Consider the following 16511-nt stretch of genomic DNA (forward strand, 5'->3'; position numbering starts at 1 on the left):
TCAGATATTGCTAAACGTTTATATACGTCTTCAAGGACATACAGGTCTTTAGCATAGTCCGACTTCCAGCGACCATGTAATTTAAGTAAACGTTCTGATAAACTGGTGCTGTTACTAACAACAGATGTAGCTCCTCCCGATCTTAAACTATGCAGGCCATAAAAATTGTAATCTAAGCCAAGATCCTTAAGACAATTCTTAAATACCTCCCTACATCTCGTGTATGAGAGCTTATTTTCATACAACTTGTAAGTACTGGAAGATTTGAACAATCTCAACGGTCTAAAGAGTGGTTAATTGCTATTAAGATCTACCTCAGCCATCCGAATGTACCTTCCTAGCAGTGCAACAGGACAATATTTACTAAATAACCTCTTAATGTAAACTTTATCCCCTTCTCTGTAAACATCATTCTTGGCACGAGGCACAAACACACACGAATGATTGGGCAAAAATTCCAGATGGTTAAGCAAAATACTACTAAATTCATCGTAACAAAAAAACCCCGCGAATCCTAACGAACACATGCAGGCTAAACGCAAATCTTTCAGATTAGCTGAAGGACCAGCATACTTATCAATGATTTTCTTAATAATATCGGCAGAGATGGGTTCCTTCTTAGCAACAGCTGGTTTACTACGTTTAGCCGCTTCTAGCAAGTAATGACAAATTTCCGCATCCAAAGGATTGTTAATGATGCCGGGAATAAAGGAATGAACCCATTTAAGGGCTGAATGTGTCAACGATAGTGTTGCATAAGACTTGGAACTAACATATATTTTATGAAGGTAAGCAATTACAATCAAAACCGAGAAAGGAGGCGACAGCTGAATACTGGACAAATTACACCATCTTGAAAACTTGACAATTTCTTTTGTATATCTTTTAACTGTAGAATCCGCCTTAGACTTCATTAACAAGGTCAGGAGATCTTTGGTGTTTGGTTTAACGTGGTCGGGGATGTTTTCCCAATAACCTTGAGTGGCAAACATCTATTGAAAAACAAAACAAGACAAAAGAGAACAGAAAACATGAAAAGCAACCACCACAAAGTAAATACAAGATTCATAGCAATACCAGACTCCGAAATCAGGCCAGCGCCTCCTTTCAATCGCATGGACAAGCGTTCTACTAACGTCACATAAATAACCTTAGAATATAAACTGGAGACGATAAACTGCTCTCCCAATCCAAGGCCAGAGCCCTCTTATGTATGAGTGGACAAGCGTCCTTATACCTACTAGACAAATCTCAAATAAAATCATTGCTGATCATCTTAACGTAAACGAGACCCAGTGGTCAAGCAATCAAAACTTCATACGGACAGCTAACATTTGCCCAAAGAATCTCTTAGAGCCTAACAAGGAAATGGTGTTCAGAACATTCCTTCCGCTAAACAACTTATAATCCATGACAAAACTAAAAAATTTTCTGCCAATAATGGGCGAAAAATGACTCAAACGCAAAAACAATAGCTGTTAACTCCCTCCAAGTGGAACTCATACCACACTCGTGTACATCCCATTGCTTATGACATACCTGATCTCCGTTAACATTTAAATGTGCACCACATCCTGTAGCACTAGCGTCAGAATAAACAACATATTTAGACGGTCTGAACGGAGAATCTATAATACTTTTCAAATTCATTCTATCTAAATTGGTTTCCCAAAACTCAATTTCTCTTACACAATACTGATCCAAAGTAAACTTCGAATCCCCCCAATCCTGCGCTGCTGCGACAGATATTGAGCAATATCTGGTCATAATTCTGGAGATGTTCCCAAACACTGCCCCGGCGGAAATAATCTTACCTACGAGGGAAGCTAATTCCCTGGCAGATACGTTAAAATGTTTTTGAGACATACTTCGAACACAGCCCGCAATACTAGACAACCGTCTATCCGAAATTCGAATAGTTCCGTGACCGTCCAAACTATACCTAACCATTCAATGACCTAACAAGGAGTCCAATGGGACTTCTCGTCGTTGGTAATAAAACTGGCTTTATATAAATCAGATCTAACACAGACGGCTAACGCTGCACAGGAGAATTGATCCGCCTCAATTAACCAACCGTCGTCCAGGAATATAGCAACACTGATCCCGTGGATCCTCTAATATTTTTCGAGTGGCTTAAGGCACGTAGTAAAGATAAAAGGGGCTGAAGCTAATCCAAAAGGTAAAACAGTAAATACGAAATACCTGAACTTAGTATCACCTGAAAACTTCCACGCGAAACCTAAGAAAGTCTGATGATGTGCACAAATATCGATATGATGATAGCCACTCTTTAAATCAAACGAAATCATGAAAGCTCCTTTTTGGAAATAAGACAAGGCTACCTTCCAGTCTTCGTATTTGACTCTTTCTTTGATAATATGTTTATTATCGTACCTTAAATCTAATATTAACCTCTTCTTCCCATTTGGTTGAACGGACACAGATAGAGGGTTAACCACATAAGGGGGAGCTTGGACTTCTACCACCCGATACGTATACAAAAGTTCTGAAATTGTTTCCTCGACAAATTTTGGATAATGCAAAGAGGACATATTGTTATTGAGAACGTTCCCGGAGGGAATTGTCTCGAAAGGAAGACGATAGCCGTCTTGAATGATCGATAAAGTAAACTCAGGCGCGCCTATATCATGCCACAAAGATATATTTCTCCTCAAACTGCCTTTGACCTGCAATGCAGCCGACCCAGTCAAGCTTTCATGTTCGTAATCATTTATTACCTCGATAAGTTCGTCTAAAGGAGCGTCTTTAACACTAAAATTTGGATGCCCCATCATTGAATCCTCCTGATCCGGGCTTAGTAGGTGTGGCGCTGCTCGAATAAAGGAAACCGCTTCTGTTGGACTGTGCGACAAAAGGGTTTCCGACTCTGCAGTCCTTGGCCCAGTGCCCGGCGCGATTGCATCTGTAACAACGGTTGACGCCTGCAACATATTCTGAACGGCCTGGGAAAAATAAAAAATTACAACATGATGAAAAAATTAAAAAAACTGGCAAGGGCGGGCGGGTGGGGCTACAAACTTCAATGTGAGCATAGAAAGCGAGAGTGAGAGGACTAACTCACACTGCACAGACTTCAAATACTGAAACCCCCACCAATCAGAAATACCCAAGGGGCGTGCCCAAGCGGCGTGTCCTGCTAATGAACTGTAAAAACCGCATACCAGCAGAAAATATATTTACGTTCTAATTCGCTGCGCTTAAACGAACGTAAATTATTTTCACCTTAAATGCTTTAGAAATACAACACCAAAGGAATGATGGTTGGATGCTCAGGCAATCCAACCAACGCGAGATATCACAAAGAAATGAAAGGTCTTACCGCGAAAAAGCTGAACATCGCTAGTAGATTTAAACTTTTTAGAAGTATTGCCCAAACTAGCCTTGGATTCCTTTCTTTTCTTTTCAGCCAATAATTTAGCCTTCCGAATTTTCTTCTCATCTTCAGGATTGGAAGCAAGCTCATCCGACTCGTATTCCTGCACAACCAGCCACCTGTCTTTGCTTCTGTCTGCGAGCTTTATTAATTTTTGCCGCTTCTTTATGAACTGTCTCCCTTCTGCCACTAGCTTGCGGACCTCTTGCGGCTGGTTCAGATTGATCTGTATCTGACCAAAGATGTGGTCCAATTGGGCATTCAACTCGAACTGTTTCCTATTACCCTTGAATTTAAATTCGGCGGCTTCCTTAACGACTTTCGACTTTCCCTCGAACTGCCTGCTTTTGTCCTCGAGTTGGGATGCCAGGAAGGTTTTGAATGGAGAGAACACTTAATCGACCAAAGGTGGATTTGATTGATCCTGCTGTGATGACGAGTTTTCCGCAACTTCGGGCATCGGAGAGTTTAAAACTTCTGGATCCAATTGAGCCGACTTATTATCCATTCTTCAGGCTACAAACTTCAATGTGAGCATGGAAAGCGAGAGTGAGAGGACTAACTCACACTGCACAGACTTTAAATACTGAAACCCCACCAATCAGAAATACCCAAGGGACACGCCCAAGCGGCGTGTCCTGCTAATGAACTGTAAAAACCGCATACCAGCAGAAAATATATTTTCCATTAACTCCAGTACCTTTTTCAAACCCGTTGTCGCACGTAAGGAGCGTCAGAACTTTATTTACAAACAGAACAGAACTTAACAGAACAGGAGTGCTAGATTTCAATCCCATATGAACCATGTGAGCGTTAGCCCTACAGATGGAAATGGGCCCACACAAGGACAGAGAAAAACTCTGACCAGGGTGGGAATCGAACCCACGACCTTCGGGTTAGATCTCCGCCGTTTGTATAAACGTAACCTTTCCTTGTACTTGTACATGTTCATTGCCGTGACTTTAACATCTTCACTTCCCGCGGCCTGCTCCCGTCTGACCTTGTAGCTCAGTCGGTAGAGCGGCGGAGATTTAACCCGAAGGTCGTGGGTTCGATTCCCACCCTGGTCAGAGTTTTTCTCTGTCCTTGTGTGGGCCCATTTCCATCTGCAGGGCTAACGCTCACATGGTTCATATGGGATTGAAATCTAGCACTTCACATTACACTCTATTCAGTTAACTCTGTTTAAAATATAAGTGCTACACGGCCAACGTTTGTATAAACGTAACCTTTCCTTGTACTTTAACAGAACAGGACTTACGTACCCTTCGTGTACGGTAGTTCGTCTAAGCACGCAATGGCAACAATCATCGTATGTGGCAGCAATGCACACACATGCATCGTTTGGTTTCCTAATGTACTGGAGTACAGTAATCGACATTTCTAAAAAAAATATATTTTCTGGGAAAAAACTGAACATCAGCTATTGATTGCATCAGCGATCACATTGGCTCAAAATATCGTTCCAATCGGCTCTGTTTAGTTCTCCTTTGAATTGCAAGTTCCCCCACTTTGTCGCCAAGGAGACTAAATTCATTAGCAACCTTAAATTCCCCTCGCTGAATCAAAAAAGCAGAAATGTTTTGGACACTGTCCAGAACGTCCTTGAAACTTTTCAAAGTGGTTGTTTTGTTTAAGCATTCGCTTTCACCTGGGATATCTTCTTTTTCTATTTCGTTCTCGTCGTCACTCTCTATTTCCATGACGTGAGAAGTACCAATGGCCTCCAGCAGCTGTTGCTCGGTAAGAAGACTGTAACAGGCTGGAAGTTCGTTATCTGACTCCAGGTAAGTACTGATTCCACTTCCAGGTGCAACCTGTTGGACAAGATTGTCCAGTTCCTCATCGACTGAGACATCAAGATCAGCAAAGGGATCCTCTTTTCCTGACACAGTACTGACGATAGCTGCTTCTGAGAAAGTGCTGGAAATTCCAGCTGCAGCAAAACATTTGATAATGGTATCGTTCTCGACCTTAGACCAGACAGTCCTCATCCATCTTATGGCCTGCAGCACGTCCAATGTTTTGGCAACGTCTGTTGCACAGATGTGGTCTGTGGTCATTGTAATAACATGACGAAGTAGCAACTTCCGGTAATGGACTTTAAAGTTCTGGATTATTCCGAGATCTAAAGGTTGCAGCTTGGACGTGCAGTTTACAGGAAAAAACACAAGTTTAATATTGGAATAACGTCCCTTGAGATCATAGGGGTGACATCCAGCAGAGTCCAGGAATAAAAGTATTGATCGATTCTGGGCTTTTAAAGAGCTGTTTAACTGGCTGAGGAGTTTGTGAAAGATATCACATGTCATCCAAGCCTTCTGTTGATTCAAGTACTGACAAGGAAGATCATCTTTGTTTATATTCTTCAGGCACCTTGGATTCGTATACTTTCCGGTTACAACTGGCTTTCTCCTTTCCCCATTAGCAGAAACGAAGAAAGCAACAGTTAAGCGCTCTTTCGACTTCTTGCCTCCTTTGCATTTCTTTGCTTTCTTCGAAAGGCTTTTATCCGGTAGTGCACGGTAAAAGCAGCCAGTTTCGTCCATGTTCCAGATGTCTTGCATCTCATATCCAGAGGTGATTGACCCAAGACGCTCTTTCCAAGAGTACACTGTAGCCTCCGGCACATCAGCAGATTCGATTCACCACAGAGTTTGTGTTGCGAAAGGTTGTTGCGCTCTTTAAATCTCGTAAGCCAGCCGCTCGAAGCCTTGAACTCAGGGTACCCAAGTTTCTCTGCTACTTTCGTTGCGAACTCCTGAATGACAGGACCATCGACTGGAATGCGTTGTTCGGTTTTCTTCTTGAACCATTCCCATACAGCATCATTCACGTCAGAATATTGTGAAGTACGGTTACGCTTCTTCGCACTGAAAAATCCCCTTTCGTGCTCCTCTCTTACAAGAGTCTTCTGTTTCAGAATGTTGCTTACTTGTGTTTTTCTACAACCAAATTTTTCAGCAAGTTTGCGTATTCCTGTCAATCCTTTGCTATTCTCGTATTCTTCAACGATTTGAAAACGTTTTTCTAAAGGTAATTCGTTCCTAGCTTTCCGCGTTGTTTTATCTTTTAGCATGATTGAATGCTACGCTCTCCAGTAGAACACAGCCTGGTCAACACACGCCTGCTGGAAAGGTCCAGGTGTAAACTTGACAATTACACAAAAGATTTTACATACGATATACATTTTAGTCGGATGTTTCAAATATTTCACACCCACGCCCGTTCTGTGTGGTGACGCTAAAGATCAAAGATCGCTGTGGTTCTGTCGAGAGCAAACCATACTCATCCTGTGTTATTTTTACTTACTGTACCGGTTATGGCCAGTCCTCAAATTGGAAGAGTTGAAAACAAAGAGTACTATTCATGGATGCGAGGTCACCATGCTTACAAGGACATTTTCGAGCCTGTTATCGGTACCACGCTCAGTTTACAGCGGGAACCGGGATTTAGCTGCTGTCCGTAATAGCGGGGTGTCCGTAATAGCGAGGTGTCCGCAAGGCGGGAGTTGACTGTAAACTGTTTGATCAATTAGATGCTTTTTTTCGAGTCCGCCCTGGCTTTGCATTTCCTCATACCTGGGCTAGTTGGCTAACCTGAGCCAACTACGAGCTAGTCGCGCGGCCAATAGAAAAGGCCAGTGGCCTACAGTAAAACGAAACATTGCGGAGCGATAAGAGCTACAGATGGATCATGTGTGTGTTCTTGTTCAGGGAAGGAATTTTTTTTATCCTCTTTGTTATGTAATGAGACCTATTATCACTTGCTGCTACGTGGGTCACTGAAATGGATTCCAGCAATGTATCAGTTATCACTGTGATTGCTTTGTGATGCCTATCAAAATTTCAGCCGGCACACCCCCCAAAGACTATTTTTTCCTTTCCCCAGCGTCTGTTTTGCCAACGGATAGATACAAATTATGTGCGGTACGTCTACGAAAAACAAGTCACAATTACTGAAAGAAGTAATGCACCGCCTGGAGAACGAATCCGAGCTGTTGGAATGTGTTTTCACGGAAGTGGACATGACCTGACGACCGGCAACTTGTATCTATTGAAGTATCTATTGCTTTTTTACGTGTCCTTACCGATATCTATTTTAATTGATAAATTTACTTAAGGCTGTGACTGCAATATTTATTATATAAATGAAATAAAATTAGCAACTGCTTGTTTGAGCTAGTTGACCTATTGAAACCCCGGGGGGAGGGGGGTACACCTGGGACAACTTTGACCTCAAAAAGCCGAAACAAGAGTCGGCGAATACAGTCAAGACACATTGTCTTATGTCTAGCGAGTGAAAAATGCAAGCATAATACCTCATGAGATGATAATTTGGTCCTGCTGAATAGCGAACCCAAACGCATTGCGCATAGTGACAGTCACCTGCCAAAATCTGTCAATCAAAGAGCCGCGCAAACAAGCTAACCATCCTGCTCTCCATTTATTTCAAAATACAATTCCTTTTTTTTGTTACATTTCCCATTTCCTCGACCACGAACCGATTGGATAAGCCCGTGTGTTCTAACGCTTTAAAAATACGGCAATGAATTGTGTTTGCCCGTCGGCAACATGATCAGCAACATTTCATCGCCTCCTCCTTTTCTTAACAGACCTAATGTGCATTCCCTGACAATAACTTCGTCTCTTCTGCATAAATATAGCGAGAATGAATGCAAGAGAAATCGTTCAACACGGTTTGTCCCCGACCAGTTTTGAAAACTGCAATGGCTAGCTTGAGGGGAGAAGTGGACTATACTCCAGGTTCAATTTCACAGTGAAAACAAACTTCACGCGTAGAGAGAATGTTTAGCTAGTAAATATTAAACACTAGTGAAAACACAGCCTTTAATAGCCTATTTTTTTCCAGTCTTGACCTGGGCCACATTTTGTCAGTGTTACCTTTTGATAATTTCGCTTCCGGAACAAATTTTGTTATAACGTAAAAAACCATCCGGCTGCCGTTCCTTTCCGTTGCCATTTGTGGGTATTGAATGCTGTATTCACACCGACATCTAACTCTGTCCATCCAGCAACAACATAGCATTATTGAAGACTAAGACAGTCATTTGACCTTATAAATTCGTTTGCTCCCTTTGAATATAAAAGGAACTTCTCGCAAATTCTTGACTGGTGGGAAATACTGGAAATAGGACATGAATTTTGCCTCTTGAGGACCGGAAAATCTGCTTTTGCAATAGTAACGCAAATAGTACCTTTATGGTTCTTTCAGTTATGGCTCGTTCAAATTTGTCCGAGTCGCCGACGGAGCATTGTTATGACAAGCCAATCAAAGCAACGACTAGACGTGTTTAAAAAATTTTCAAAAACAAAATGCTGTCGTTTGTACCGGCAATCTCAATTTAACCAAAAAGCATTTTTTGATCAGCTGATATGCTTGATATAATGAACTTTAACAAACCGTGTACACGAGTATTTACAAATCAAATCAAAGAGGACAGACCACGATATAACTTGTGGTTCCTCGACATATCTGAAATGCGATTTTAAAATTTACACAGGGAATATTACTTGCCACGTTTTCCATATAAAATTCGAAGACATCCTTCAAAGCACGGCAATCGAACGATTAGATTTAGATTGCCGCTGCGAACGAGAGCACTTTTTTTGAGTCGTTGCAATTCTCCGTCGGCGGCTTGGACAGAAATCTCCCTAGGGGACCACGGAGCAATGTATAATGCTTGTTTTAAACTGTGCGCTCCCTTCCCCTGCTCAGGGTCAATTTATTAGTCCGGCATTCCGCTCGGGCCTCGAAGAGCTAACACCATCATCACTCAGTCCGGATGGCTAGCTTTCTTCGATTCAGAGCCTTGTAGCCTGCGCTGTGGAGATGAATATGGCTTGGAGTTTACCTGAAATGGAGTGCTTATCCCTGTACTATGATTCTGTGGAGGAAATGGGGCAGCTGGCATGCTTTCAGTGGTTTTATTTCGCTTCGAGCGGGGTCAGTCCCGAATCGAGTGTGTAGGGAGAGGAAAACCAAAAAGAGAGAACTCGCTTAAAAAGCTTCGGATCGAGCTGAGAAGCGAGATGATAATAGAAAAGACAACAAGACATTGACGTGAGTCATTTTTATTGCAAAAATATCAAAATTTAGGCTAAAATACCGATTACCGTTTTTCCCCATACAAACTTCAAACTATTGTAACACAACACCTCCATATGCTGCAAGGCAAGAGCCACGTTTCGCGTAATCACACTCGGTCGTTATGTAATAGTAGATGTCGTCGGCAAACATGTCACGTTTCACTCGCTGAACGTTTGCATAAAGATTAAAAAAGTAATAACTACTCGCATCGTGAGCTTGGGCTACCTGTGGTGTAATATCCTTAAACTAGTGTCAAAAATTTTTCAAAACTTGAAACGTTGAAAAGGAATGGCTTTTTTTTCGGTATGAACTAGTGTGGGGAAAATAAAACGAAGGTGATCCGAAAAGAATGACTCCAGGCTGATACTAAAAGACCACTATTTTGGATTTAAATAGCTCAGGGCGTCATGCTGCTTGTCTCAGCGAGTCAGTAATGAAACTATCAAAAGAAACTAGCCCTGATGATTATAGGTAATGTATATTTTATGGTGCCCTTTTAAAGAAAACGAACAAAAAAACTAAAAGACAGCTGAAAAATAAGTTTTCAAAATGACAAAATGCTTTATTTGGCTGTATTAAAACTACCACCCGACACCTGCTTCTGTTTTTCACGGCCATTAGGATCTTCAAACTGAATTTGACTTAAAGTAGTGCGATCCGGAATCTTATCTGAACGGCTTAACTGACTTAATAATTTATCTCTTTTTCTTCGCAAGCGCCCAAATTGATGCACTCTTGTGCCATTCTTGTAGGATTCGTAGAAGGCCGCCATTTTATTTGGCGTGTTAACAGTCAACACTTATGGCCATCCCTTAAACTGACATTTCCCTTTTTATTCAACTTACACGACGTACAATCTACTTTAGACTTCGAATCCGGCAGCACTTTTCCAAGAGTAAAGGGTAAACTAGGGTAAAAGGGTAATGGGTAATATTTTGAACCAACCTTATCGCTGAAGTGCTTGTAGCAGCCATTAATTCCTATTACACCCTGTTGAAATGGCGAGAACTCGATTGCATGGTCTAAGAAATTGTTGTGTTCATGATTTATCTTTTTGTGAAAGCAATATGTATCAGTGTGCCCTATGTAGGCGGGCCCAGCAGACCAAATCCCACCGCAAAAACGGCAAACTGATATTTTGTCTCGCTTGTACTTTGTGGATGCGTTCGCTACGAAAATCTGCATGTAAAACTCAAGACTCGGATCTTTCAGCATTGCAATTGAACACAAGATCCAAAAATGGTTTGCTATTGAAATCTCGCGAATGAGTGAAATTAATTAATAAAATCCGCAAATAAATCCGTTTTAGAATTTTGTGTTCGAATGAAAATCAGAAAGATCGCGATTTTGAAAACGGATTTCTAATCGAACCCACCCGCAAATTTCTCAATGGAACACACCGTTTGTTTATTCTTGTGGTAAGTGAGTAAGTTAGCCTATTAAGTGAACCAAGCCCCACTCGGGCAAGGTTTTGAGCAGCGTGTTCGAAATGACATTTTTTTCTCGAATAATATCTGGTGCTCATAATTAATTTTTCTATGTAAGGAAAACTTTTCAGAGAGAACAAGGGATAAAGTGAAAGCAATGTTTTCTGCCCGGTCCACTGTATCTTTGTTGTAGACTATGTTGTGTTCTTTGCCAAACTTTTTTTGACGAGTGAGATGGACAGAGGTTTTACTCGAGTATCTAAAGTGAATTTTGAATTGACTTGGATTTGTACAGCTTGGTGATTGCCTACAGAAATTTCGCGCTAATGTGCAATAAAAACTGCCGTTCATTTACTCGATGCAATAATTTGCTTCGTGACTTCCGCGTGACATTCAAACAAAAACCGCTTTGTCTTTACTTCAAACTTGCTTTGTTCTTTATATTATCGAGTCGTAGTAAATGTAAGAAAATTGTTGTCACCTCCCTGTGGGTATAATTGAACTACATGTTAGTTTTGTTAAAACTTTCAAAGACCTTGAAAGACGAAGACGGAATGAGAGCAAAAAGGTAATATCGCTTGTGGTAATTATCAAGTCACGGGTCATGTTGTTGAAAATTAAAGAAATTAAAATTCTAAATTTTGTAAGATAAATACTAACCCTTTACCCGTTACCTTTTACCCTTTACCCTTTACCCTTTACCCTTTACCCGTTACCCGTTACCCGTTACCCGTTACCCTTTCATCCTTTACCCTTTGCTCTTTACCCGTTACCCGTTACCCTTTACCCTTTAACCCTTACCCCCTTTTACCCTTTACCCTTGTAAAAAAGTGCTGCTGCGATACGCTTGTCATATTAAGACTGGATATTAAATCGTGTAATTGTAAGGAAATGTCCAATGTCGATTTGACGGATGGCCATGTTCACTGGGGAGATTTGGCCCCAGTTTTCCTGAAAAAAATTGCCTTTGTAGCTTTTATGATGCCTACATAAGGCGCATTTCACTTTAGGTTATTTGAAGCCCGCGAAGACGAAATTTTGTTTCGGTTGTGCAGCGGCTTTATATAAGTTTTCAGCCAAAACATAACACTAAATACATCGGAAAGGATAAAGAAAAGGATTTTGGTTCATTGGATGGAATCCCAAGCCTTGAAATCGTTGCAAAGGTAAGATTATTTTCTTCTCGTCCGTGCATGCATTCGCGTTCCTCGTCGTGCTACTATTATCGCACAGAATTTTGTTATCCCTCTAAATATTCGCTTTTATTCGCTGGAAATCTAGCATACTTAACTTAATTACATGCCCACTGGATTATTTTATCCTCATTGTACGAATAATTAACGTGTTTTGGCCAAAAACGCATCCAAATTATCATTTTTTCGACGAAACATTCGTCCCAGACACAGAGAGCTTTTTGATGTTTCTTAATTTTAAGTTTTTAATTTCAGAATTTTTCTTAATTTTAGCACAAATGTCTCAAAGGAAGACTTTGTTGAAAATAAGGAAAAATCCAGAATTTCTCTTATTTTAAGGTTTTATATTTCATCAGATTTGTTCCGAGAATAAGCATCTTTTCTTCCTCAATATAAGACCTTAAATTTAAGATCCATAACTGATTTGGACGACAAATTTGTCTTCCAGATCAGTTATGGATCTCAGTCTTTGTCAAGTCTTTGAGCGCCCAATTTCCGAGGGATTGTGAGTCTATCTAAGTAACTTTTGATGCACGCACGGTATTCATCTTTCTATTCGCTGAATAACTTCGCCTTTACACCACGACTTTCAACAAAATGTGATACATAGGTACGCAATGTGCACAAACCTATTGTGGCAATTTTCACAGCTTATCCATTGGAGCCGAATATTGTGTTAATCATTTATTAGAATAGAGTCCATCAGCCAAACAAACGTCTTTTGTTGACAGTTGATAGACCTTGATGACATTATAAAATCTGTCATTTTACACTTTATTTTGAGCCGAAACTAAAAGAGAGTGTTTGTATGTTAATTAAACTATATAATTAAAAATCTAATTAAACCTTGAATGATAAAGTAAAATAGGGGTCCAAGCATTTCTCTGTTATAATGTTTATGGCTAATTGTGTTCTTTATTTTCCACTGTGAGTTTATTTTCAGTTTCTGTTGAGTGGATGTTTGGAAATTAGAAAATGCAATAATTATTCTTCTCTCTAGCCCAACTGCGTGTCTCAACTTTAGACAGAAAATTACTTGGACCTTTATATTGCCTTAGCTTCACCATTCAAGTTTTCAAAGATCTGAAAGGCTATGACACTATTTCTCATGACGGTTGCCTTATTTTCACATGACTTTGTTGTTAAGTTTTGTCCAAATTTTAAGCAACAACGAGAGCTAATTGACTCGACTTCTTCTTCTGTGAAGATTGAAGATCAAGATATAAAGCAATTGCAATTCATAAATTCACTGCAAATTTTTTCATCTGAAACCCAACATGAAATGTACTTTTTTTATTTTACCAATGCAGAACACACTTAATTTCTGGACTAATTGGCTTCAAGTTGTCTTCCAGACTAGACAAATGTACTACACTTACTGATTACTAACTTGGAAGAAGATTATGCCTTTGAACTAAATCAAGAATGAAATGAGTTAATAAAACCAATCTTGTCTTGCATAATTTGGCTTTCATTTGGTTTGTTTGAACTATGTTTGAAGACAATATTATTGCCCCTTAAAATGTTCCCAGGTGCAGATTTTTTTAACTTGCCTTGCAGTAAAGTAAAGATCAACTGCTGCCCAAAAAGGCAGACAATGAGGGATAACTCTGCTTTTATGGGAGATATGGTGCATGCAGTGAATACCATGGAATTTTATAAGCTTTCTTTCTTTAGTTGTGAGACGATCTTAGTTTACATTATTTGCAATAAAAGAAGCTACATAAGGGAAAATTAGTTCGTGTGATCAATTACTCATTTGAATACATTTAAGTCTGTTAAGTAAACTTTTAAGGCTGATGTTGTTCCTTGAGGTAGAATAGATCTTTAAAATAATAATTTTATTTGGGTTTTGCCCATCAGTGATCTGCACATCAGAAAAAAATGAAAATATTTTCAACTTCTTTCCTACAGATTTTTCTGTTTTTTGGTCAAATGAAGAAAATTCAAGTAGGAAGTGATCTACTGAAAGAATAAAAGATGCCACAGAGTATACTGTACAGAAAAAAAAAAGTTATGAAAGCAGCCATCTTTTTGCAGTCATGTCAACGCAATACATTTCTGACATGGCCTAGATTGTTAGATAGTATCTGCGTCACATTCCCAAAACTGCACAGTTAAGCCATGGGCACAGCACTGACATCCTTATTGTAACTGTTTTGGGAAACAAAATTATATTCTTCATCAAGCAATTCAACTGTCAAGCTTTGCAACCACTGAACCATTTAAAACTCAAGGTGATGCCTGCAGTTTGTGAAGCTCTTAAGCCACAATTACACAAAAGAACAAAAATATGAATCATAATCACTTATGACTGTTATGCTTACTTCCCTTCAGTTCACTTTCTTATTGAATTAATAATATTAATTAATAAATTAAAAATAATAATAATGATAGTAGTGGTAATAATAATAATAATAATAATAATAATAATAATAATAATAATAATAATAATAATAATAATATTGCTATGATCTGGAGTGCTTGGGACCACATATAATACCAGTGCCAGGGGCCTAGACAGCTTTTTGAGTTGTTGTAGGCCTATCTCTTAATTAAGCCCATGACATGAAAGAGTTTCATTTCAAGGCTTCAAAAATTACTATTATGAAAGATAAGTAAACAAAAAAAAAAAGGGAGGCCCTGGCTGGTTATTTGGGCCATTTGAAGCCCGCGAAGGCGAAATTTTGTTTCGGTTGTGGAGCGGCTTTATGTAAGTTTTCAGCCAAAACATAACATTAAATACATCGGAAAGATAAAGTAAAAGATTTTGGTTCATTGGATGGAATCCCAAATCTTGAAATCGCTGCAAAGGTAAGATGATTTTCTTATTGTCGGTGCAGTCGCGTTCCTCGTCGTGCTACTATTATCGCACAGAATTTTGTTATTCCTCAAAATATTCGCTTGTATTCGCTCGAAATCTTGCATATTTAACTTAATTACATGCCCACCGGATTATTTTATCCACATTTTACAAATTATTAACGTCTGTTGACCAAAAACCACCCAAATTATCAATTTTTCGACGAAAATTCAACCCAGACACAGAGAGCTTTTTGAAAAAGGTCTCTGAATTGAAAAACTCGTCGCCACGGTATAACCTGTAATGTCAACTATTACTTGTTCTTTGCAAAAACGAGACAGATTCAGTGAGACTTATGTCATATGTTTGCGAGCGCGCCACTGAATTCCCCTATATAAGTAGATCAGAGCAGTCATCTAATTATAAAGCTATGCTCGATGGGATTACTGATGTTTTAATTTGGCTCGATGTATTTCAACTTTTACTGTTAAACTTAGCTTTCCGGCTTTGTATTTAGACGATCTTACAGCTCCATCCTTGGCACGTACAAATTCCGAAATCTTCTGCTCTACCTGTTGATGTACATATTGTTTGTACTGAAATATAACTTGTTCTAACGAGAAAAAATAGTAGAGAGCTCGCACTGACAATTGGTGGCCCGATTAAAACAATACACTCATTGAACATTTAAATTATTTTGAAACAAGTCTAGAGGTAAAATATCTGTTAAAAGCGTATTTCAGAACCAGTTCCTTATTCTTTGACTGAATCGGATGCTTCAATTGTAAACGCGCCCACTTCCTAGAAGCCGCAGCCGGAGTTAAAGTGTTGTTTTAGAAATCGTGGGGTGTTCTTCTCATCTTGTAATATAATTAAATAGTTGGAGTTACTAAAATACATAAATGTATGAACCAGTGTCATCAATCTTCTAATAAATATATAAAAATGAGTACATTAACCCTTGTCAATGAAACGCTGAAAAGCGATTCTCCCTTTTTATGACCTCAAGCAATAAAGGAATCTCGACTTATTGGCTCAGTCTCCAGTTTTAAAAAATGCCCCTGTTTTGGATTAAAATATGTCAGACCGTCACGCATGCTGCTCCTTCTTCCTCCCATCGTAAAACTAACAAATTAACTCTGATAATTACAGTTTATGCATGTTTGGAATTAAGTCTGAAATAATGGAAAAGAAAGCTGAAAGCTGAACACTATTTCGTTATCCAGTATGTAGACAACAGGCAACAGCTATATTTGGCCGTAAACTGTCTTTTAACACCTGATTCACTTTGTGACAGCCATTAACATATCGAAATTTTGTTTTCGTGCGCAAGGAGATTACTTTATTGACAACATCAAATATGGCCAAGTAGTGACATTTTGGATTACGAATCTCCAGAATTCCACGGTGACGCTCCTTTGGCCCAAAAGGAATAGTCAGTCGATTGGCAGTAGGGAAATATTTGACACTGAAATAAGGGAGGGAAATATGTGTTACTTTGAAGACATCATTTTGAACGACTGTCATAAGCTATTAATGAGCTGTATATCAAATAAAGACTGATAAGGCTAAGAATAGTT

At 39.4% G+C, this 16511-nt stretch overlaps 1 protein-coding gene across 1 annotated transcript; it reads right to left on the bottom strand.

The window, feature by feature from the left end:
- Window positions 1-4839: 4839 nt before the first annotated feature.
- On the bottom strand, window positions 4840-5964 carry LOC138030838 (tigger transposable element-derived protein 6-like). The gene has a single exon (XM_068878703.1). It carries the CDS (start codon window positions 5962-5964, stop codon window positions 4840-4842), a length of 1125 nt encoding a protein of 374 aa, XP_068734804.1.
- Between the last annotated feature and the right edge of the window lie 10547 nt (window positions 5965-16511).

Source organism: Montipora capricornis, chromosome 13 (assembly GCF_036669925.1).
Source record: "Montipora capricornis isolate CH-2021 chromosome 13, ASM3666992v2, whole genome shotgun sequence".
Lineage (NCBI taxonomy): Eukaryota > Metazoa > Cnidaria > Anthozoa > Scleractinia > Acroporidae > Montipora > Montipora capricornis.

Bases quoted from the DNA above. Each gene is read 5' to 3' on its own strand.
- LOC138030838 (XM_068878703.1), bottom strand. From the start codon at position 5,964: ATGCAAGACATCTGGAACATGGACGAAACTGGCTGCTTTTACCGTGCA.